This window comes from Bos taurus, unplaced genomic scaffold, assembly GCF_002263795.3.
Source record: "Bos taurus isolate L1 Dominette 01449 registration number 42190680 breed Hereford unplaced genomic scaffold, ARS-UCD2.0 Leftover_ScbfJmS_1899, whole genome shotgun sequence".
NCBI lineage: Eukaryota > Metazoa > Chordata > Mammalia > Artiodactyla > Bovidae > Bos > Bos taurus.
Genome location: NW_020190994.1, coordinates 893,570 through 919,337, shown reverse-complemented (window position 1 = coordinate 919,337; position 25,768 = coordinate 893,570). Strand labels below are relative to the sequence as shown.

The following is a 25,768-nucleotide window of genomic DNA, read 5'->3' as shown; positions in this document are numbered from 1 at the left end:
TCTCTCATGTTTAAAAATCTAGCTTCTTATTGATAGATTCGCCAAGTCTCCTTTTTAGTGATGAAAAATAATTGTCATTGTTTCAGTATGTTAATGTTTTAGACATATTTTAGAATGTTTTTAGTATATTTATGTTCAAGACAACATAAACAGATGAAGAGATATTCCATGTTCCTGGGTAGGAAGAATCAATATTGTGAAAATGACTATACTACCAAAGATTCAATGTGATCCCTATCAAGTTACTAATGGCATTTTTCATGGAGCTAGAACAAAAATTTCACAATTCTTATGGAAACACAAAAGACCCAAAATAGCCAAAGCAGTCCTGAGAAAGAAGAATGGAGCTGAAGGAATCAACTTTCCTGATTTCAGATTATACTGCAAAGCTACAGTCATCAAGACAGTATGGTACTGGAACAAAAACAGAAATATAGACCAATGAAACAAGATAGAAAGCCCAGAAATAAACCCATGCACCTAGGGTACCTTATTTTTGACAAAGGAGGTAAGAATATGTAATGGAGCAAAGACAGCCTCTTCAATAAGTGGTGCTGGGAAAACTTGACAGCTACATTGTAAAAGAATGAAATTAGAACACTTTTTAACACCATACACAAAGATAAACTCAAAATGGACTAAAGATCTAAATGTAAGACCAGAAACTAAAACTCTTAGAGGAAAACATAGGCAGAACACTCAATGAGATAAATCAAAGCAAGATCCTCTATGACCACCTCCTAGAGTAACAGAAATAAAAAAAAAGAAAAGAAAACAAGTGGGACCTGATTAAACTTAGAAGCTTTTGTACTTCAAAGGAAACTATAAGTAAGATTTAAAAACAATCTTCAGAATTGGAGAAAATAATAGCAAATTAAACAACTGACAAGGGATTACTTTTCAAAATATATAAACAGCTCATACAACTCAATACCAGAAAAACAAACAACCCAATCAAAGAATTGGAAAAAGACCTAAACAGATATTTCTCTAAAGAAGACATACAGATGGCTCACAAACACATGAAAAGATGCTCAACATCACTCATTATTAGAAAAATGTAAATCAAAATGACAATGAGGTATCACCTCACACAGATCAGAATGGCCATCATCAAAAAGTCTACAAACAATAAATGCTGGAGAGGATGTATAGAAAAGGGAACACTCTTACACTGTTGGTGATAATGTAAATTGATACAGCCACTATGGAAGACGGTATGGAGATTCCTTAAAAAGCTAGGAATAAAACCACCATGCTCCTGCTGCTAAGTCGCTCTAGTCATGTCTGACTCTGTGCGACCCCATAGACGGCAACCCACCAAGCTCTGCCATCCCTGGGATTCTCCAGGCAAGAACAATGGAGTGGGTTGCCATTTCCTTCTCCAATGCATGAAAGTGAAAAGTGAAAGTGAAGTCACTCAGTCGTGTCTGACCCTTAGCGACCTCATGGACTGCAGCCTACCAGGCTCCTCCCTCCATGGGAGTTTCCAGTCAAAAGTACTGGCCATATGACCCAGCAATCCCACTCTGAGCAATCCCACCAAAATTGAAATTGATACATGTATCCCATTGTTCATTGCAGCACTGTTTACAATAGGTAGGACATGGAAGCAACCTAGATATCCATTGACAGATGAAGGGATAAAGAAGTGTGGTACATATACACAATGGAATATTACTAAGCTATTAAAAAGAACATATTTGAATCAGTTCTAATGAGGTAGATGAAACTGGAGCCTATTATACAGAGTGAAGTAAGTCAGAAAGAAAAATATCAATACAGTATATTAACACATATACATGGAATTTAGAAAGATGGTAACGACGACCTTATATGCAAAACAGCAAAAGAGACACAGATATAAAGAACAGACTTTTCAACTCTGTGGGAGAAGGTGAGGGTGGGATGATTTGAGAGAATAGTATTGAAACATATATATTGCCATATGTGAAATAGATGACCAAAGTTCGATGCATGAAACGGCATTCAAAGCAGCTGTACTGGGACAACCCAGAAGGGGTTGGGGAGGCAGGGTGGAGGAGGGTTCAGGATGGGGAACACATGTACACCTGTGGCAAAAAATTTCTAAAAAAAAAGAAAAGGAAAAAGAAAGAAAAACAAGTTAATGTTTTATAATTCAGTTCTTCCCAGAGAAATGTTTTCATTTTTAAGATTATCCCAATAGTTTATTCAGACTTTGTCTTTTAGTTTTTTGGGCATTTTACTGATCAACTGTAACCTCTCTTTAAAAGCAAAAATTATCAGTTACTGACAATTTTCTTAACACTAAGAACAATGTAAATACACACCCTTAAGTCTCTCAGAAATATGACCTGTAATTGGCATGACTTCTCCCTCACATTGGATTGTGTGCTATTGCATGTACCTCCATGTTTTTTGTTTTCTTACAGCAGAAGTACTTTATGACCCCTGTTTAGCCAGGACAGATAATGCATGTAACACATATTAAAATTGAGGTCTTATCACTCTGACCCACAAAGTCATAATTTCTTATTTCCCTATTTTTTTTGTTGTCATTGTTGGTGTTAAATTAGAGCTCTTGTGAAGTTAGAGTTTTGACGAGTATTTATAAGAGTTACTTTGCCAAGAAAGACTTCATCATATAAAGTGACCTGCTTCCTTAGCATTACTGAGATTCATTCTTTATCAAATGAAAATGGAGAGATAGTGGAGGTTTCAATTTATTAGTAGGGGGCCAGGCTCATCATGTACTTAATCTGCCACATCATGGAGATTAATGAAATAGTTAAAACCAGGGGTCATAATGAAAACATAAATGATTAAAAACTTCCTATATTGACTATTCTACTAAGTATATTATTTAAATAAGTTAGTATACATCATAAAATTTGCATTTCAAATTTCGGCTTGTCATTTCAACTGCTAAATTCTGTGGCTATCTAATACTGTGCCCATATGGATAGCTGGTAAAAGACTTCTTAAAGGCAACTGAAGTTGTTTCAGACCCTGGAAGAGAAAAGATTGGATAAAAATTCCTGTAGAACACATTATCTTAAAATAGGAAGGAGAAAAATGTGGGGTATGTTTAGCATATTAATGACTATTTTGTTATTTTCTCCACTTTCTGAAGTAATGTGTGTTACTTTATTGAAAGGGGCACATCTTTATAAACTTTAATTTGCAGGAATCAGAAACCCCAACCCTACAAGGCCTTTCATTTACTGTCAAACCTGGTGAACTGTTAGTTGTGGTTGGACCTGTGGGAGCAGGAAAGGTAAGCCATGATACCTTGCTCGGCTTGCTGCAATGCCACAGCCCCTGTTAAATTCTCAGGGTTGAGGGACTTCCCTGGTGGTCCAGTGGTTAAGAATCTGCCCTCCAATGCAGGAGACACGGGTTGGATCCCTGGTCGGGGAACTAAGATCCCACATGCCTCGGGGCAACTAAGCCTGCATGCTGCAATGAAAGATCTTAAGTATTGCAACTATGACCCAACACAGCCAAAAATAAATAAATACATATTTTAAAAAATTCTTAAGAGTTGAGCCTAAAGCTGTGTATAACACAGTTTGAACTGGGCAAATCTAGAATCACTTTCCTCTAGGTGTGTTCCATGGGACATTCGTTTTGCAAGAAGGTTTCATAGCCACATAAATCTGGATAAATGCACACTGTTTTCCTTCTTGGTGCTTCATGCTGCACAGTTGGAAACTGCTTGTTGGATATTTGGACATCTCAGTGAAGGACATTATTTATGTGACATCTATTCAGGACAGAATGAGACAGTGGGGACTTCTTTTTGTGACGGTCGTCCCTCCAGGAAGTCTGGAGGTTGTGAAGGCTCTTCCAGGAAGCTTTGAGCATTTTCTCACATGACTTGACTTGATCCTCTCAGTGCACATGTAGTGAATGTGCAGCCATGTGCTGGAGCTAAAGAAACAGATGTGAGCGAGACCCTGACACCTCTGCCATCCAGAGACAACCAGGTTCTGGGGTGAGACAGATATACAGGCAGATTATTTTAGCCCAGTGCGCTAGCACTGTGATGTGGGGACACAGATACACCACATCTGTGTGGTGTACAAGATTTGAAGGACATATGTACATTCACTTAGTCTCTTGTGTTCTGTACAACAAAATACAGAAATCTAAACGTAAGTGTGTACATGAGAAGTTGATGATTTCTTCTATGATGGACTTTTGCTCTCTGGACACAACCCAATTTAGAGTTCTTTTAATAATCATCTTTGGATATAGTTTTCACGTGTAGCTTTTTAAGAACAAGTATTTGTCAAGTGAAGGATACCCAGATGTAGGAACAGCTGTATAAACATCAGATGCAAGAAATACATATCCTGCTGGGCTGCTCTGCTAGTTAAGAATGTTAAACATTCTTATTTAGTTTTTCTTGAGTATAGTGCTTCATTTGGGGGAACTTTTTGGGTACAGTAGATTGTTATAGCATTTTATTAGTATTTCTTGTCAACTGTGGGTTTACATTGACCAACAGTGTTATTTTCACCTTTTTGGTTGCAACTGCCAGAACTATACTTCATCCTGTTCTAAACACAAGCGTTCTATCATGTATCAAGCGCCAGGGTGGGGTCGGCTGTGCTGCGGGGCATGTTCCGTCCTGAGTGCTGCGTGTTCACATGTGTGTGTTGCGATCTGTTTCAGTCATCACTGTTACGTGCTCTGCTGGGGGAGCTGCCCCCAAGCCAGGGACAGGTCAGCATGCATGGGAGGATCGTGTATGTTTCTCAGCAGCCTTGGGTGTTCTCAGGAACTGTGAGGAGTAACATTTTATTTGGGAAGAAATATGAAGAAGGACGATATGAAAACGTAATAAAGACTTGTGCTTTGGAAGAGGTGAGTAATGACTCCTAAGTTGGATGTATTTGAATTTTACAAAATGATAGTATTGGTTTAACCTACAAGATTTGTTGAGAGTTTTTATTTATTTATTTATTTTAATTAGAAAAATCTTTGATTGTTGCTGATTATTTGAAGCTGTTCTTCTGGGTAAATATGTAGGTATATACATTGCTGTTTAAACACTCACAGAATTCCTTTTTTTTTTTTTTTTCCCTTGAGGGGATCAGTCCATTCTGTGAAGTTTCATTCACTTTTAACAATTATAGAAATTTCTAAAATAGCAAGCACAGTGTAATGAATCCTCATGTACCACTCCCAGCTTCAGCCAGGATCAGCTGGTGGCCGGTCTTGCTGCATCTCTACCCCTGTGCTCTGCCTGCCCCACCCCCAACCTACATTATTCTGGAGCAGATCCTAGACATCATATTAGTTCATCTGTCTACATTTCATTAGTTTCATCTAAGAGAAAAAAAAAATCTTTTCCCTTTGGAAAAAAATCACCACATTATTTCACCTGAAAAATAACCCAAATTCCTGAATGTCATCAACCTTCTAATCTGAGTTTACGTGTTGTTAGACATCCCACTGAGAAATGTTGTTCCCTGTTGTTGGAATCAGATACCACATAAGGTCTGTTCATTGTGCTTAGTTGTTGCCTCCTCGATCCCTTTCAGTCTGTAGGTTTCCCTCTTTACTTCATTTTAATTTATAATTTATTGTTTAAAGAAAATAGAATACTTATGTTTCTTCTTAATACTGCATCATTTTATTGGAGAAGAGATTGTTTTCAGAAAGGGCATCAATTTTCACAGAAAATGGCAAAGTGAAACGTTTAACTCTATATTAGGATTTAGATGAAATTAGTGAATGAATGAGGAAAACTAAAATTATCTGATAGAATATAATTTGGCAGAAAGAAAGAAAAATGTAAATACTGATAAATAGTTTGTTATTCTCTTGGGTTATAAACATCAGTGAAAAACAGTTTTAAAGGGCTCACCCTGGTCTCCTCAGGGACGTTTGGACATCTGACTATCCTTTTATACTGTTAGGAAAAAGCTGGGATAGACTTTCAAAGGTTTGGTGTTAAAGGCTGCAAACTCTCTTTGTGAGGAAATAGTAATTCTGCTTGAACAATGGCTTGAACAACATAGACAGTATCAGGTGAGCATATTATTTTATGATAATGTGAATAGAACATAATTATTCATTTAATGGCTGCTATTTCTTTCTCTTGGGCTCGTGTTAATGGGAGATTGTGCTTTTGCAGAAATGATGTGAAGTTAGGAGGAATGAGCTAGACTTTTATTAAATGGCACATAGACTATATAAGAAAAGAGGAAGGGAAACAAATGTGAAACAGTGAGACAATAGCTGCTATTTATTCAGAGTCCATGTGCAAATCATTTTTGTATCTGTCTCTCACACGAGTACATGCACACACATAAACAGAAAACAGTTCAGTTCAGTTCAGTCGCACAGCCATGTCCGACTCATTGTGACCCCATGAATTGCTGCACGCCAGGCCTCCCTGTCCATCACCAACTCCCAGGGTTTACTCAAACTCATGTCCATCCAGCCATCTCATCCTCTGTCATCCCCTTCTCCTCCTGTCCCCAATCCCTCCAAGCATCAGAGTCTTTTCCAACAAGTCAACTCTTTGCATGAGGTGGCCAAAGTATTAGAGTTTAAGCTTTAGCATCAGTCCTTCCAACGAACACCCAGGACTGATCTTCTTTAGAATGGACTGGTTGGATCTCCTGCAGCCAAGGGACTCTCAAGAGTCTTCTCCAACACTGTTTCCACTGTTTCCCCATCTATTTCCCATGAATGATTGGACCAGATGATATGATCTTAGTTTTCTGAATGTTGAGCTTTAGACCAACTTTTTCACTCTCCTCTTTCACTTTTATCAAGAGACGTTTTAATTCCTCTTCACATTCTTCCATAAGGGTGGTGTCATCTGCATATCTGAGGTTATTGATATTTCTCCCGGCAGTCTTGATTCCAGGTTGTGCTTCTTCCAGCCCAGTGTTTCTCGTAATGTACTCTGCATATGAGTTAAACAAGCAGGGTGACAATATACAGCCTTGACGTACTCCCTTTCCTATTTGGAACCAGTCTGTTGTTCCATGTCCAGTTCTAACTGTTGCTTCCTGATCTGCATATACGTTTCTCAAGAGGCAGATCAGGTGGTCTGGTATTCCCATCTCTTTCACGATTTTCCACAGTTTATTGTGATCCACACAGTCAAAGGCTTTGGCATAGTCAATAAGGCAGAAATAGATGTTTTTCTGGAACTCTCTTGCTTTTTTGATGATCCAGCAGATGTTGGGAATTCGATCTCTGGTTCCTCTGTCTTTTCTAAAACCACCTTGAACATCTGGAAGTTCACAGTTCACAAAATGCTGAAGCCTGGCTTGGAGAATTTTGAGCATTACTTTGCTAGCGTGTGAGATGAGTGCAATTGTGTGGTAGTTTGAGCATTCTTTGGCATTGCCTTTCTTTGGGATTGGAATGAAAACTGACATTTTCCAGTTCTATGGCCACTGCTGAGTTTTCCAAAGTCTCTGTTTTGAACAAGCTGTATATTGTCACCCTGCTTGTTTAACTTATATGCAGAGTACATCATGAGAAATGCTGGACTGGAAGAAGCACAAGCTGGAATCAAGATTGCCGGGAGAAATATCAATAACCTCAGATATGCAGATGACACCACCCTTATGGCAGAAAGTGAAGAGGAACTAAAAGCCTCTTGATGAAAGTGAAAGTGGAGAGTGGAAAAAGTTTGCTTAAAGCTCAACATTCACAAAATGAAGATCATGGCATCTGGTCCCATCAATTCATGGGAAATAGATGGGGAAACAGTGGAAACAGTGTCAGACTTTATTTTGGGGGGTTCCAAAATCACTGCAGATGGTGACTGCAGCCATAAAATTAAAAGATGCTTATTCCTTGGAAGGAAAGTTATGACCAACCTAGATAGCATTTTCAAAAGCAGCGACATTACTTTGCCAACAAACGTCCGTCTAGTCAAGGCTGTGGTTTTTCCTGTGGTCATTTATAGATATGAGAGTTGGACTGTGAAGAAGGCTGAGCGTAGAAGAATTGATGCTTTTGAACTGTGGTGTTGGAGAAGACTCTTGAGAGTCCCTTGGACTGCATGGAGATCCAACCAGTCCATTCTGAAGGAGATCAACCATGGGATTTCTTTGGAAGGAATGATGCTAAAGCTGAAACTCCAGTACTTTGGCCACCTCATGCGAAGAGTTGACCCATTGGAAACGACTCTGATGCTGGGAGGGATTGGGGGCAGGAGGAGAAGGGGACAACAGAAGATGAGATGGCTGGATGGCATCGCTGACTTGATGGACCTGAGTCTGAGTGAACTCCAGGTCATGGTGATGGACAGGGAGGCCTGGCGTGCTGCGATTCATGGGTTCACAAAGTGTCTGACACGACTGAGTGACTGAACTGAACTGAACTAAATTTGCCTTGATTCATGGACCTAACATTCCAGGTTTCTATGCAATGTTGCTCTTTACAGCATTGGACCTTGCTTTTATCACCAGTCACATCCACAACAGGGTATTGTTTTTGCTTTGGCTCCATCCCTTCATTCTTTCTGGAGTTATTTCTCCACTGATCTCCTGTAGCATACTGGGCACTTACCAACCTGGGAGTTCCTTTTTCAGTATCCTGTCATTTTGCCTTTTCATACTGTTCATGGGGTTCTCAAGGCAAGAATACTGAAATGGTTTGCCATTCCCTTCTCCAGTGGACCACATTTTGTCAGACCTCTCCAACATGACCCATCTGTCTTCAGTGGTCTTAGTTTCATTGAGTTAGACAAGGCTGTGGTCTGTGTGATCAGATTGGCTAGTTTTCTGTGATTATGGTTTCAGTGTGTCTGCCCTCTGATGTCCTCTCACAACCTTACTGTCTTACTTGGGTTTCTCTTACATTGGACGTGGGGTATCTCTTCATGGCTGCTCCAGCAAAGCGCAGCTGCTGCTCCTTACCTTGGATGAGGGGTATCTCCTCACGGCCACCCCTCCTGACCTTGAACATGAAATAGCTCCTCTCGGCCCTCCTGCGCCCGTGCAGCCGCCATTCCTTGGATGTGAGGTTGCTCCTCTCTGCTGCCACCCCTGACCTCGGGCATGTTGTAGCTCCTCTCTGCCGCTGTGCCTGACCTCGGACGTGGGGTAGCTCCTCTTGGTCGCTCCTGCACCGTCGCAGTCTGGCACTCTCGGTTGTCGCCCCTTACTTGGGTGAGGGGTAGCTACTCTAGGCCATGCTTCTTCGGGGTTCTTCACAGCCGGTGCGCTTATGCATGGTCCGTCACAGCTAGCGGGCTTCTGCGTGGTCACATGATTTATTCTTTATGAGTATCCTTGATGTTCCTATGTTCATTTTATAGTAGGAGAAACTGATACTTGGGGGATCAAACAGCTCATCCCTGCCTTTACAGCTCAAGTTTAGATCTGTTTCTGCATAACCCTAGATTCCATGTAAGGTGGGGTGTAGAGTAACAGATTTCAGGCATGTCCTCTTTACCTTAATCACATCCATTTCCTGACACCCAGATTAAATTCCAGAGACCCAGCCAGGGTGTGCCTGTTTCTTTCATGACCTTACTTTTCTGGTGAAGAAAGAGACACACCCTGGTTAGAGTCTCTGTTTACATGTCCCCTTACACCTTCATCCATTGCTCACTTTTTAAGAAGTTTTTACTTCTAAACTTCCTCAATTGAGAGGCAGCACAACACCATGGATAAGCATGGAAACTAGAGGCGGTATGATGTGAAAGAGCAGAAGTCTCTGAACTGACATGAGCTAGGTCAGATTCTAGCTCTTCTGTTCAATAGCTGAAAAAGGAAGATATACCTATTTGAATGCAGAGTTCCAAAGAATAGCAAGGAGAGATAAGAAAGCCTTCCTCAGTGATCAATGCAAAGAAATAGAGGAAAACAACAGAATGGGAAAGACTAGAGATCTCTTCAAGAAAATTAGAGATACCAAAGGAATATTTCATGCAAAGATGGACACAATAAAGGACAGAAATGGTATGGACCTAACAGAAGCAGAAGATATTAAGAAGAGGTGGTAATAATACACAGAAGGACTATACAAAAAAAGATCTTCACCACCCAGAAAATCATGATGGTGTGATCACTCACCTAGAGCCAGACATCCTGGAATGGAAAGTCAAGTGGGCCTTAGGAAGTATCACTACAAACAAAGCTAGTGAAGGTGATGGAATTCCATATAAGCTATTTCAAATCCTAAAAGATGATGCTGTGAAAGTGCTGCACTCAATATGTCAGCAAATTTGGAAAACTCAGCAGTGGCCACAGGACTAGAAAAGGTCAGTTTCATTCCAATCCCAAAGAAAGGCAATGCCAGAGAATGCTCAAAACCACACAATTGCACTCATCTCACATGTTAGCAAAGTAATGCTCAAAATTCTCCAAGCTTGGCTTCAACAGTACATGAACTGTGAACTTCCAGATGCTCAAGCTGGATTTAGAAAAGGCAGAGGAACCAGAGATCAAATTGCCAACATATGCTGGATCATCAAAAAAGAGAATTCCAGAAAAACATCTATTTATGTTTTATTGACTATGCCAAAACTTTGACCGTGTGGACCACAGCAAACTCTGGAAAATTCTTGAAGAGGTGGGAATACCAGACCACCTGACCTGCTTCTTGAGAAGTCTGTATGCAAGTCAGGAAGCAACAGTTAGAACTGGACATGGAACAACAGACTAGTTCTGAATCAGGAAAAGAGTACATCAAGGCTGTATATTGTCACCATGCTTATTTAACTTTTATGAAGAATAAAAGTTCTTCATAAATAAAAGAATAAATGAGAAATGCTGGGCTGGATGAAGCACAGGCTAGAATTAAGATTGTCAGGAGAAATATCAAAAACCTCAGATATGCAGATGACATCACCCTTATGGCAGAAAGTGAAGAAGAACTAAAGAGCCTCGATGAAAGTGAAAGAGGAGAGTGAAAAATGTGGCTTAAAGCTCAACATTCAGAAAACTAAGCTCATGGTATCCGGTCCCATCACTTCATGGGAAATAGGTGGGGAAACAGTAGAAAGAGTGACAGACTTTATTTTTGGGGGCTCCAAAATCACTGCAGTTGGTGATTGCAGCCATGAAATTTAAAGACACTTACTTCTTGGAAGGAAAGTTATGACCAACCTAGACAGCATATTCAAAAGCAGAGACATTACTTGCTAACAAAGGTCCATCTAGTGAAAGCTATGGTTTTTTAAGTAGTCATCTTTTGATGTGAGAGTTGGACTATAAAGAAAGGTGAGCACTGAAGAATTGATGCTTTTGAACTGTGGTGTTGGAGAAGACTCTTGGGGGTGCCTTGAACTGCAAGGAGATCCAACCAGTCCATCCTAAATAAAACCAGTCCTGAATTTTCCTTGGATGGACTGATGCTGAAGCTCAGACTCCAATTCTTTGGCTACCTGATATGAAGAACTGACTCAGAGAGGACCCTGATGCTGGGAAAGATTGAAAGCAGGAGGAAAAGGGGATGACAGAGGATGAGATGGTTGGATGGCATCACCAACTCTATGGACATGAGTTTGAGTAAACTCTGGGAATGGGCAATGGACAGGAAGGCCTGACCTGCTGCAGTCAATGGGGTCACAAAGAGTCAGACATGGCTGAGCAACTGAACTGAACTGACCCTCAGAACAGTGATGTGACCTCACTTAGTCTCAGTTTCCTCATCTGGGAAATGGGGTCAGTACTTACCATGTAGCTTGTTGCAAAGATTAGAGATAATCAGTATCAGGGTGCAGCACAGTGCTTGGTTCACAGATCTTACCCACCAGGAGCTGAGAGATGCTATGTGCATGCATACAAATTATTGAGCAGAATAGGACAGGTCCTTCAGAAGAAATGTACGCAAAGTCTTAGGAACCCAGCAGGAAGAGAGTGAGTCCAGGATGGTTTCCTGGGAGAGTGTGTTTGGGCTGAGCCTGAAAGGATGGGCAGGATATTGACAGGCCGTGAGAGGAGGGGCAATTCCAAATGGAAGACAAGCAGTAAAGAGAGGTATGGGCTTCCACTGTTTGACTCCAGAATCCAGCCCTCCTCTGCCAGGGCGCTCATCAACTGTTTCAACAGTCTGCTCCATAGTGTTTCTACTTACTTGGTATGTTTCTGGTAGATGGTATCAAACCAGCTTTTTCATTTCCTAGTTTGCCTCTAGTTTGTGTATCTGCTGTTCAGTGAAAATTGGTTAAATTTAACTTAGAGGAAAATAGCATGAATAAGAACACTTTCCTGTCAGTGGGAAGTGTTGTAATATATGCTCAAGTCAGGCTTTTCCTTTTAACCTAATCAGGAAATCGTGGCTGGGAAATTAGCCTGACTTGGATTTTATCTCAAATCCTTTAAAATGTTCTTCCCATCTTGGACTTGTCCATTAATAATTTGCTAAGTCAACAACACACTCGAAGTCCTATCACCAGAGTTGAAGAGAGCCTGTTTCTTATGCTCGAACTGAGCTAAGTGAAAGAGTGAACTTTTCTAGAGCATGTTGCAATTGCTATACTATAATGCGATGCTATTTAGGGAAGGAAATCAGAAAAATACCTTAATAAAATTAAAGGATAGAAACTAATAACAGTTTGCAAGGATTGTTGACAGTGAAATGGAGGTCCAGAAAACAGTGTGTGTGTATGTATGGCTGGAGCCTATCTTAAAATGGTATCAAAACCAGGAGGGAGAGATGGTATTAACTTCTGAGCTTGATGAAGAAATAAGATGAAATAATGAATTTTCATGACAAAACAATTGCTGCTTTTCATTTGATCCTCCCTTGTTAAGCTTTGAGTGAGCAGGGAACCTGTGTGTGTTTGTGTGTCTTTGTGGTTGTCAGGGAGGGTTATGATGGAGACACTCTCTTTCTTATCCTCATGGTCACAAGCTTTGCATGCTGTGATTCACACTGTGAATAGGGTCCCCCTATTGGATTAATGAGAAAATAGGCATCAGTCATTAGTAGCAGAGCTTCCCTGATAGCTCAGTTGATAAAGAATCTACCTGCAGTGTGGGAGACCCAGGTTTGATTCCTGGATTGGGAAGGTAACCTGGATAAGGGAAAGCTACCCACTCTAGTATTCTGGCCTGGAGAATTCCATGGAGTCACAAAGAGTCAGACATGACTAAGTGACTTTCAGTTTGACTTTCATCAGTAACAACTCAGTAAACGGTGACCCTGTTCTTCCTCATGCTCCAAACACCATGGTGCTCTTCTTTCAACCCACACCCATCCCATCAGTAGGTCTTATAGACTCTGCCGTCAGAATGTGTCTAGAGTGTGCTCCATCTCTCCATCCCTGCTGCTCCCACTGTGGTCCTGGCCACCGTCATCTCTCAGATTATTCCAGTAGCCTCCATACTTGTATCTATCCTCACTCATTCTCCCTTACTGCTTGTTTTCTGCAAAGCACAGGAGTGATTCTGTAGAAATCTCAGACCAGGTCAGTCCTCCCTTCTCCCACTCCTGTTACTGGAGTGACCCCAGGCTCCTCCTGCTCTGTCTCTGCCCTCACTTCCCTCATTCTTACTCAGCTCTGCTCTCCTGCCTCCTTGCTTGTCCTGAATACCTTGGACACCTCCCCGTGGCCCCTGCACTCGCCCATCCCTCTGTGTGGAGCAGCCCCTCCACCTCTCCTGGATCTGCTCATCCCCGCTCTGAGCAGAGCCCTCACACCCCAGTGTGGACTCACTTCCCTCCTTTACTATCCACCTCCCAGAGCCCGCTTCCTTTTCCTTCTCATCCTCAGTACTTGCACTCAGGTTAATTTTCCTTATTGTTCATCCCCCACTGTGGAGAGAAACTCTAGTGGCTTTGTTTCCTCATGGCTGAATTCATTGTGCCCAGAACAATGCCTGGTGTATATTGATCCACAATAAATATGTTAGAATGATCAGATGCATAAATGTTGTGAAAAACTGCAGAATGAAAACAAACAAACAAAAAAACCTGAGGATTTTTTTAATTGTTCAGTGTTATGGTTTAGCAACTATGAAATATACTCGTTGTTGTTGATCAAACACTGTGTGGAGAACTGATGCTAAAAAGTTAGGATGGCAGGAGGAGAACATATTTTAGATCTTTTTTTTTTTTTTTCTCCTTTTCTATCTTCATGTAGGATTTACAGCTTTTGAAGGAAAATGATCTAACTGAAATAGGAGACCGGGGAACCCCGCTGAGTGAAGGACAGAAAGCCCGGGTCAGCCTCGCCAGGTAAATGGGATTTCAGTTGCCATCCTGCCCCTCCTCCTCCGCGACTCCTAGTGGATGTGAGCACGCAGAACCCGCTCACAAGGTGGGCCTGTGTGAAGCACGGTCTTGGTCCTTTCCCTGGGCTCTTGAATTAACCTGGAGTTGTTGAAAGCCATCATGATTCAGAGATGAGACCCAGGGAGTGTGACGTGTCCTCTCCTGATGTCTCTCTCTGTTTTCTAGAGCCGTGTATCAGGATGCAGACATCTACCTCCTGGATGATCCACTCAGCGCAGTGGATGCAGAAGTCAGCAGGCACTTGTTCGAACAGTGAGTTTGCTCCTATTTTCTATCATGTCTGCTTTCCAGGAACCCTGTAGAGATCAGGGAAGAGAGCTCAGGAAAGCCTTTGTGCTCCAGGAAACTCAGCTCGCTCTGCCCTGGTGTCCCTCTCTCCTCTCCCTCCCTTCCACAGAAGATCCATAGTAGAGAAATTTTGCATTATGATGAGGTCATGAAAATACAGAAGGTATTTCCTGTCATGAGGGCAGGAAAATACAGAAGGTGCTTCCAATGTGTGAAGGACAGAGGGGTCTGTGCTTTAGGGAGTGAGGAATAGATGGGAGATTTCCCTGTGACCTGCAGTTGATAACCAGACACTGTGATGGATCCATACCCTTGAAATAAGAAAGATGATGAATAATTTTTAAATTGTAGAGTTGGACCCAGGAATCAAGTACTTAGTGTCAGTCCTTTTCCTCCATCATGTGTTTAAGGCACATTAGAAGCAAAATTTTCCGTACTGACACAGGGCTTCTGTGGAAAGGCCCTGTTGGTTTATGCTTATTATTCTTTAGGTTTGGAAATTCTTAATAAGGCCTAGAATTAAGACTAACTTATTCCACATCTAAGTATGAATTTAATCATTTAGCGTTGCTTCATGGATGCTTATTTGAATTAATACTTAGACCCATGATGTAGGGTTAGCCTGAGTGTGGAACTAGAGATCTAGAGTCTGGTGGAAATCTTGACTCTCATTTTTGTGTTTCTGGAATACAAATTGCTCTTGCCTGGCCACAGAATGACTGAAGTAGAACAACTCTTACGTTTTTCTGTGACTAATGTGTCCTCATACACGCTGACTGAAGCCTCTGATGGAGTCTAGACTGGCCTTTTTGAAAGCCGCATGAGCTTGCTTTTGCTACAACAGCATCCACATCTACCCCATGGTTGCGTACCTTGCTGTTGTCCACCTTGTTAAGGTCAACAAGCCTTCCAGCTGCACTTATTAATGCCCTGCTGTGTGCACTGGGATCAATGCCCTTACAGATGTCCCTGCACAAAACCTCTTAGTTTACAAGGAGGACGGAGAGCCAGGAGAGGGGAAGGACCACACTGGGCAGCATAAGGGAGACTAGGAAGCCCAACTCTCATTTCAGCCTCTGAGGAACCTGTCTCAATGTGGAGCTTGTTAAGACAGATGCCTGGGAAAAGGTCAGCTGAGTCAGGGTTTAGAGGTTTCTATACAGGATAGTTGGAGAAGGCGATGGCACCCCACTCCAGTACTCTTGCTTGGAAAATCCCATGGATGGAGGAGCCTGGTAGGCTGCAGTCCATGGGGTCACAAAGAGTTGGACACGACTGAGCGACTTCACTTTCACTTTTCACTTTCATGCATTGGAGAAGGAAATGGCAACCCACTCCAGTGTTCTTGCCTGGAGAATCCCAGGCATGGGCGAGACTGTTGGGCTGCTGTCTGTGGGGTCGCACAGAGTCGGACATGACTGAGGCTACTTAGCAGCATACAGGATAGTAAGTGCTGAATGGAACTGAATGTTGGAAAGCTCCCTGTGCCCCGGGCTGGGCAGGAAGTGCCCTGGGGTTGTGCAAGCTGGGTATGTATGTAGAGGCTGAAAATAGGACCCAGTTCCCTTTGCTGGAGGAAGAGTAGAAGCACAGGAAACGAGGCTGTGAGAACAGAAGGCACATTGTCGCCTGGAGGAGGCAGGTTGTACAGCAGAGAGAAGCCTTTTGGGAATTCTCGCTGTCAGGTCCTGTGTTAGTTTGCTGGGGCTGTGTCTGTCCAGGCTGATCTCACAGAGACTAGAGCCTGGGCAAGTCCAAGGGTGTTGGCAGATTTGGTGTCTGGTGAGAACCTAATTCCTGTGTCCTCATGTGGTGGAAGGGGTGAGGGAGCTGTGTGGGTCCCTTTTATAAAGGCACTAGTCCCATTCAGGCAGACTCCACCCTCATGACCTCGCCTCCCAATGTCCCCATCTCCAGTACCTTCACAGTGGGGATTAGGTTTCAATGTATGTATTTTGAGGGCACCAACATTCAGTCACAGCAGGTTTTTAGAGATGACAGTGTTGGGGGAGCAGTGCGAAAATAATTGAAATTCATTCTCTCACAGTTCTAAAGGCTAGATTCTCATGATCAAGGTGTGGGCAGTTTGGTTTCTCCTTAGACCTTCTCCTTATCTTCTGATGACAGCTTCCTCACTGTGTCTTCAGACATGGTCCTCTCTCTGTTCACGCACACCCCTGTGTTTCTGTCCTTATGTCTTAGTCTCCTCTTCTAAGAACACCAGTCATATTGGATTAGGCCCACTCTAATTAAGGGTAGCAATTACCTCTTTAAAGGTTCTGTCACCAGATTCTAAGGTTCTGGTGGTCAATGTGCCATCATATGAATTTTGGGGGGAATAGAATTAATTCACAGCAAATCCTAAATAGCAAAGTAAAGAGACTTAAGCAGATCGGTGGAGTGAGTGAGAGAGATACATGAGGAGCTCTGAGCTCTGGATATGAGGAGCTGGGATTCCAAATCCATTAAGCAGGGGTCATGAGGCAGGTACCACTGAAGGCTGTATGTGAAAGGTGCTTAGTGTTGGGGCAATGAAAGAGCTCTAGAGATGGATGGTGGTGATGGTTACACAATGATGTGAATGTACTTAATGCCATTGAGCTGTATGCATAAAAAATAGTTAAAATGGTAAATTTCATGTTATGTATATTTTACCACACACAAAAATTACACATTAGCATTGAATCTTTCAGAACAAAAGAGAGCAGGGCAGCTGACATGTGGCATGGCCCACACTCCAATCTGACCACCCCCCCCTTTCCCACCCTCTTTTGATTGTGATTTGATAAATTTTCTCTTATTTAAAGTACCTAGTGGTTCAGATGGTAAAGAATCTGCCTGTAATGCAGGATACCTGGGTTCAATCCCTGGGTCAAGAAGACCCCCTGGAGGAGGGCATGGCACTATTCTTGCCTGGAGAATCCTCATGGACAGAATGTCCTGGTGGGCTATAGGCCATGGGGTTGCAAAGAGTCAGAAATGACTGAGTGACCAACACTTTCACTGATGATTTTTCCCTTAGGTAGTGCCTTGTGGCTTGTCGTGAGTTCAGTGATGGGATACTAGTACCAAGACATGAATTTCCATCCCCCACTCTCCTGGCATCATGAGTAGCTCAGCTTCCCTGTTCCCAGCACTCTACCTTGAACTTGCAAATGTCTGCTACCCTGTCTTGTGTGCCTCTGCACAAGTTCTCCATCATTGCAAGAGCAGTTTCTGCTGGCTTTTGTGTCTGTGTCACAGGGAGGGGAAGGGAAAGTTTACTGATTGCCATGTATCAGTGTGCTGAACACAAAAACTCTCTCAGGTGTTTATAAAGGTGAGGTGTTTATAACATGTTTATAAAGTCCTCTCCAACCTTTTGGTTTAATGACCTTGGATGTACACTTAATAGAAGCAAGCTTGTTAAGACTTGTATGCTAATCAGAACCACATTCTTTGGGGAAACTTAGGGCAGGGATCACAAAGGCAATTTAGTACATCACTCAACAGCGACTGAGAATGTTCTCAATGAGTTAGGCAATTGGACGGAACAATATGCTATGAGAGATGGTGGTCGTGTTGAAGCTTAGTCGTGGTAAATATTTTCTATTAAAAGTGAATGAATCACACTCCTACTTGCCATTATCAGCTTCCTTTAGTCATGAGTATATTAATATATACCAGCTTACTAATGTTTGTGATTTTTATAACTATATTTTGTGATGATTAAGTGGGTTCTATTACTTATAGAAGGTGAGAGTCCTTAGATAAACTGATGCAGGCTCACTTGTGTTCAGCCATGGATCCTTTCCTGGCTCAGCCCCACATCACCAGACCCCTGCCTCCTGCGTCATCAGCTTTTCAGGTCTGTCCTGATCAGACTCCCATGCTGCTGTCTACACAGCTTACCCTCCTGCTCCAGCCCTTCATAGACCTCCCCCTGCCCTCCCCTCCCATTCCTCCCATGTTCAGGAAGCAGCTCCAGGTCCGCAGAGAACAGGCTTCTTTGCCATCTGCCCCCATCAGCCTGTCTAGCTCTTCCCCACACCTACTTAATAATCCACTGCTCTGGCTTTGTGGGGGTCCTTTCTCACCCCTGTCTGTCTATATATACTGGCCCCTCTGTCCCAGAGCCAGGGAACAGTGCACCAGGACACAGAAGGAAGATGGAAGACGGGATCTGCCATTGCCTCCCGTTCCTCCAGGCGGAGCCCATGCCCTCTGTCTTCCCACAGCCCTCAGCGGGTGCACTTGACCATTTATGAGTCTCCCCACCCCTAGAAGCTGTGAATGCAGGAAGGCGCCTCAGCCCAGCATGTTCTGTCCCAGATTCCTGCACCTGCTGTGTCTTCTTCCAGGGATGTTTCCCCAGAGAATCTCAGGTCTCTTACCCAGAGAATCTGTAGTCTCCCCAACTACAGCAGCCCCCTTGCTTTTTCTTCAGAGCACACATCATGGCCTGATAGTACCTGTCCTATACTCGTTCAGTATATCCCCCTTTTACATGGTGCAAAATAATGTCTGCTTTCTTGACCTGTGATGTACGTCAAGAGAGTGGCACCTCAGTAAACCTCTGCTGATTGAATGGATGAAGGTGTGGATTCTGAATTATTTGTATCCCCTCTACCATGGAATGTGTCTCCTCTTAACACAGCCCCTATAGAGAATGATACTGGATTGGCCAAAAAGTTCAGTTGGGTTTTTCTGTAAGATGTTGTGGAAAAACCCAAAGGAATTTTGTGGCCAACCCAATAAATAGAATTAACACAGCCCTTATATAGATTTAACAGTTAACTTGTTTCTGAATCAATAATTTTTATGACATAACTTGGAAATCTTTACTCTGAAACTTGAAAAATAGGCTATCTTCTTAGAGATGGATAAAAAGCATTATTTAGGAAAATTTCAAAGTCATTAATTGGCCACTTTGTTGTAATTATTTATATTACTTCATCTCTGATGGAATTTTAGGAAGCAAACATTTTACCACTTTTGGGTTGCTCCATCTTGGACATAGAAACCCATCAGATTTGATTAACATCTGGCTTCAGGGACTGTTGGCAAGTAATTATGAATTAAGGAGAAACAGTTCCATTAAAAGCTTTAGTACTAAGTCTGAAGAGGGTTACTCACTCAGGAATCTTAGACACAAACGCTGAACTAAGATATGTCAAAGGGAAAAATGAATCCTTTTGGACTTAATGAAGCAATGGTGTATGTGTCTACATCCTGGGGTCTTGTTTCTGGTCACAGACCCAGTGTCCAGAGTGTCCCCTTAGGACTTTTCTGTCATGACTCCAAAGCACATGACTGCTCATGGTTAGGGAGGAGTGGAGAAGGGGGCTGACATTTACTGAGTGGATTGGTGGTTTGATTTCTCAGAACCTGTGGGTGAGTTGTCCTTGGCCTTGTTTTGAGATGAAGAAACTGAGGTTTCATCACTCGTCTGACATCAGGCTCATGAGAGGGACTGAGCTGCAATCTTCTGCCTTCACACTCTCCATCTAACTCACTAACAGGCTGAGTTCTGGCCCAGGTTCCTGAGATTTGCTCTGTGAGGGACTTGGGCACCTAGAGTACCTGCTTGCAGCCCTGACTGTGGTCACCGGGGCCCCAAATCCAGCCACTTTCTTCCCTGGAGAGGTTGTGGACCTTGTGGGATGAGACTGGGGCTGAGTTCCCAGGGGTCTTCATTAAAAATGTGAAGCATTGGAGAAGTTACTGTAAAAACACACTTAAGGTTGGATACTGAGAGAGGTTGTTGGCCTTCCAGACCTGCCAGGCCTGTTACTTGACCAGGTTAGACTTAAGAAAGAGCCCAGAATCAGTGACAGACACACATATGGTTTAATTATTAGGGCCAACTTACATGTGCAAAGGAAATCCTGGAAGGGCATCCTATCATTTGAGGCCCACGTCAGAACAGGACATGGTGGTAGTCTTTGCTCCCAGGGCAAGGTGGCAGGAGAGGGGGGGCATTACCTGTTATAGGGGAAGTTGATGTCAGGGTGGGCCATTGGTCACCATGAAAACCAGCAGAGGGTCATGTCCCTCTTGCCCCTTTGACAAGCATCATGGAAGATTGTGATCTGAAGCTAGAGCCATCATTAGCTGGGCCCTGGGACAAGCATATAGGAAGGTCAGTCATGTAAGTAGGTGTAGGTGAAGCAGACACTGGTCAAAAAGGGGATGTATAGAGAGCAAGAGAATAGCCATTTTGGGTGGCCTGATCACACAAGGGTCTTGCCTAAGAGAACTGGTGTGTCTTTTGGCCATTGGATGATTCCCATTGTGATTTGGGCCATCTGAATTCTGTTCTTTAATTTTCATATTTGGAAGGTGTTCAATCCTTATGAAAGAAGACTGGTTTCCTGGGTGGGACTGGGACTGTTGTAGAGACTGATGGAGGCCACGTTGGCATTCATTTTCTGTTTAATATTATTTGGGAAGAAGTGTCTAGAAAAGTCACTCTAGCAAAGGTTACCAAGATTCTATTAATTTTTTGTTGTTAATGTATACATCATAAATCATAAATAATCCCCTAGAAAATTGTCTAAGGAAAATGCACACATTTTTATATAACATAGATGCCTCTTTTCCCCTTCCCACATAGTGATAAAATATTAAGTTCAGTCAAGTTTTGGAATCTCAGTATTGCTCAATTATTTTTCATTATGAAATGTAAATTATTGTTAAGCTGAGTTTTTAGAAAAAATTTAGCAAGTGCCTCCTTCACTGGACTGTTTTTAGATTTTTTTTTTAGCAGTGCTGGGTTCACATTTTGCTGCTGATAAATTTGAGGACCTACTCAGGATCATTGGCATATTTGTATTTAATTTGTATTATTTATTTTTTTATTTAAACTATAGACCTTTGCTGTGTTGTTTTTGTCTCATTATGTTTTCAGAATATGTGTTTTCAGTTTGGAGCACCCCCACTAATGTGCATTTGCATTCTATACCTTTTATATTTGTAGGTGTATTCATCAGGTCTTGAAGGAGAAGATCACAATCTTAGTGACTCATCAGCTGCAGTACCTAAAGGATGCAAGTCAGATTCTGGTACTGAAAGATGTAAGTAGTTTCTAGAAGCCTGTGAAATTGCTAGCACTCAGGTGTGTTGAAGGCCAGACCTCCAAGCAGGTCACTCGCCTTGGATTCATGGTAAATGTCCTCTTCTCCCTCAATTTAACTCCCTCTTTTTCTCAGAGCTGATGCTATTCAGGTCTTTGAGGATCAATCCAAAGACCTGTAAAGTGTCACTATTAAACTTGAAGCCACATAAACACTAAAGCATGTAGGAGCGCTACCACAGGACTACTGAAATATTACTGTTCTATTGAAATTTGTTAAGGATAATGATGTTATTTTATTTATAACTTGTGTTTTCCCCTTATACAACTTAAGTCAAAGTTTTTTACTTGGAACTTAGAGCTACTGAGACCTGTTTGTATCCACATGATTGTCAAGTACAATTTGCCTAAAGAGCATCTTCCATTAACACTGGAAGCAAAGTTGGGTAGCCAAGCACCTGGGTCAGAGATGCCCACTCTGCGGGTCTTCCTGCCCAGGTCTCTATGTGCCCGATACGTGTGGCAGCCTGTGCAGCAGGAAGACAAGGCCCTGCCTTCACAGGACTCCTGTTCTTATGGGGATGAATGTGACAAGGAGGGTGATATCCTGGCTGTCTCCTTGAGGAGCTGGTGCCTCATGGGGTCTGAATGACATGAAGGTGGGCGCCGTGCAACACCTGGGGGAAGGGGCCTGAGGCAGGGGGTCCTAAGGAAGGAACTGACTAGCAGGTTGGAGGAACAGCGGGAAGACCAGTGTGTCTGAGGAGAGTGAGCAGGGGGACGTGGAGGGAGCTGGTCTCTGCAGTGGGCAGCGAGCCTGGAAATGGGATGGAAGCCTTGGATGGTCCAGAGCAGAAAAGCAATGTGGTCTGATGTTGGAGTTAAGAGATTCCTCTGATGGTTACTGGAAGGGTGGCAGCAGAAGCAGTTAGAAGTCTTAGTAAAGCTGAGGAGACAGAAGTGTGGACTCAGGATAGGATATCAGTTTCTAGAGCTGCTGTAACAAAGCACTACGAACTGGGTGAGTTAAAACAACAGAAGTTTATCGTCTCCCTGTTCTGGAGGCTATAGATCCCAGATCCAGGTACTGGCAGGGCCATGCTCTCTCTGAAGGCTCCAGGGGAGAATCCTTCCTTCCAGCTGGTGGTGTTCATGGATCTTCCTTGTGTTCCTTGGCTTCCAGCTGCAGCACTGTGGTCTCTGCCTCTGATGTCACATGGCTGTTGTCCCCGTGTCTGAGTCTCTTCTCATAAGGATATCAGTCACATAGGATTTAAGGTCACCCTGTTCCAGTGGGGCCTCATCTTAACTTCATTACATCTACAAAGACACTGAATGCAAATAAGATCATGTTCACAGACATAATGTTTAGGGCTTGAACTTACTTTTTGGGGGGCTAACAATCAACCCCAACTCCTAGCATGGCTGGCGATGGGGTGGAGATTAGTGAGAATATTTCAGGCTTACTGGTTGTTTGATGATTCAGACCTTGGCTTCTTTGTCTCTGGGCCTCAGCACCTCTGTCATTAACCCTTGTTTGTTCCACTGGCCCTTGGTCAGTCAGTTCAGTTGCTCAGTTGTGTCTGACTCTTTGCTACCCCATGGACTGCAGCACGCCGGGCCTCCCTGTCCATTGCCAACTCCCAGAGTCTACTCAAAGTCATTGAGTCAGTGATGCCATCCAACCATCTTATCCTCTGTCGTTCCCTTCTCATCCTGCCTTCAATCTTTCCCAGCATCAGGGTCTTTTCAAATGAGTCAGCTCTGCATATCAGGTGGCCAAAGTATTGGAGTTTCTGCTTCAGCATCAGTCCTTTCAATGAATATTCAGGACTGATCTCCTGTAGGATTGACTGGTTTGATTTCCTTGCAGTCCAAGAGTGTTCTCCAACACCACAGTTCAAAAGCATCAATTTTTTGGTGCTCAGCTTTCTTTATGGTCCAACTCACACATCCATACATGACCACTGGAAAAACCATAGCTTTGACTAGTTGGACCTTTGTTGGCAAAGTAATGTCTCTGCTTTTTAATATGCTATCTAGGTTGGTCAGATCCCTCATTTATCAAGTGAACTTTTGTCCTAAGAAAGATTATTAAATGCGGAACCTCTGCCTCTCTAGAAGCAATATCTCATGTCAACTGTTAACCGCTCTTTCAGGAATGGGGAGTTCAGGTTTCTCAGATTTGATAGCAGTTAATTTCATGATGGAAGAAGATGATACTAGTGTGTAAAACCCCAATGATGACAATATTATGAGCACAGGATCAGTGGGAGACAGAGTAACCTATTTAGTTTGTCCCTAGATCTTTTAGGGTCCCTTATTGCTTCTTTTGAGGACACTACCCCCAATTTTAGTGCTATCAGAACAACTATTGTCCACTCATGAGCACCCCTGGATGAGTTGGGGTCCATCCTTACTCTTTGTCTGGTTCATCTCTAACAGCAGAAAGGGAATGGTTGCCCTCTCAACCTCTCAGAGTTGTCTGTGCTTGGCTGCTCAGTGAAATTGCTATCCTTGTACCAGTACTTGTTTCCTTGTGCATCTTATAGGTACTATGTAGAAAATGGTAATTTCATTAAATAAAGTATTTGAATTTTGCCTCCCAAGTGGAACAAGGCACAGTATACCCTGAATAATTTTCTAATTCTGTAGTATAGACAGTACCCAAATGCTTCATTGAGTTTCTCACAATGGACCACCTCAAGAAATAGGGTGAGAGAGGTCCCAGCTATGGTCCTGGGGCACCTTCTTCCATCTGACCTGCCTTAACTAGAGATGCTCTCCTCTGTTTAGTTTTGCATCCTGTGATTTTTCCCTATATTTTTGTTTGACACTGAGTGAATGAGCTGAGCCTTTTCGTGGGGTCAGAATATAGTGAAGGTATCTGCACATTATTTTATAGGACTTTGTAAGAGAGGGATGAGGATGAGATGGTTGGATGGCATCACTGACTCAATAGACATGAGTTTGAGCTAACTCAGGGAGATAGTGAAGAACAGGGAAGCCTGGTGTACTGCAGTCTGTGGGGTCACAAAAAGTTGGACATGACTGAGCAACAGAACAACAACAAAAGGAGGGAAACTGCAATGATGTGTCACATGTGTTCAAAGAAAATGATTAGATTGACTGTAGCCTAAACGGTTGCCTGAGTAGAGGATACCTCGTTGACTGCTTGTGACTGGTTGTTCTTAAGTTTTAATTTTTTTAATTTTTTGTTGTTGTTGTTGTTAGATCTGAGTGCATTGGTTCTTAGTTATTGGTTTGCTGGCATGGGAGGTCAAGGATTTAGAGATGCCTCAGTATCAATGCCTCTTTGTTTAAATATTATGGCAGGTAGAATATTGAATTTTCAGTTGGGAACTTCCTGCATTTGTGGGAAGTGGTAAAGACCATGAAGATAAAGCTCATGGGTTCTCTGTCTAGGGCTGGTTCCTACATGTCTTTCTCCCAGTGGAGCACATGATACTATAACAATGGTCTGTGAAGATTTGATAAGAGACCATTACCTCTGGAGATGTGCTTGTTGCCACGTCTGGGTCAGCCTTAAGTTTCTTTCCTGGAATATCTTCCCCAATTAACTACTTGCTTGCATTTTAACATGATGCTTCTCTCAATTTCCATGTTGTCCAAAAATCCTGTAATGATACTTCTACCTACATCTGTAGTTTTAGCATCCCTGAGTTCCCATGGTAGTTATGTCAATGGCCTCCATTTTTAAAACATGAACATACATTTCTTTCATATCCCCCAGCACCTAGCACAGGGTTTTACAGTGAATACCATGCTCATTTTGCTCTTTGGAAGAAAAGCTATGACCAACCTAGACAGCATATTAAAAAGCAGAGACATTACTTTGCCAACAAAGGTCCAACTAGTCAAAGCTATGATTTTTCCAGTAGTCATGTATGGATATGAGAGTTGGACCATAAGGAAAGCTGAGCACTGAAGAATTGATGCTTTTGAACTGTGGTGTTGGAGAAGAACCTTGAGAGTCCCTTGGACTGCAAGGAAATCAAACCAGTCAATTCTGAAGGAACCCAGTCCTGAATATTCATTGGAAGGACTGATGCTGAAGCTGAAACCCCAAAACTTTGGCCACCTGTTGCAAAGAACTGACTCACAGGAAAAGACCTTGATGCTGGGAAAGATTGAAGGCAGAAGGGGATGACAGAGGATGAGATGGTTGGATGGCATCACTGACTTGATAGACAT

General features: G+C 42.6%; 1 protein-coding gene across 1 annotated transcript in view; it reads left to right on the top strand.

Moving 5' to 3' along the window:
- LOC523126 (ATP-binding cassette sub-family C member 4) overlaps nucleotides 1–25,768 on the top strand; it is a 205,713-nt gene that overhangs the window by 51,151 nt on the left and 128,794 nt on the right. The window contains 5 exon segments of the mRNA XM_010810937.4: nucleotides 3,170–3,259; nucleotides 4,663–4,854; nucleotides 14,060–14,154; nucleotides 14,377–14,463; nucleotides 21,458–21,554. Of these exon segments, the coding sequence (XP_010809239.3) occupies nucleotides 3,170–3,259; nucleotides 4,663–4,854; nucleotides 14,060–14,154; nucleotides 14,377–14,463; nucleotides 21,458–21,554 (561 nt within the window).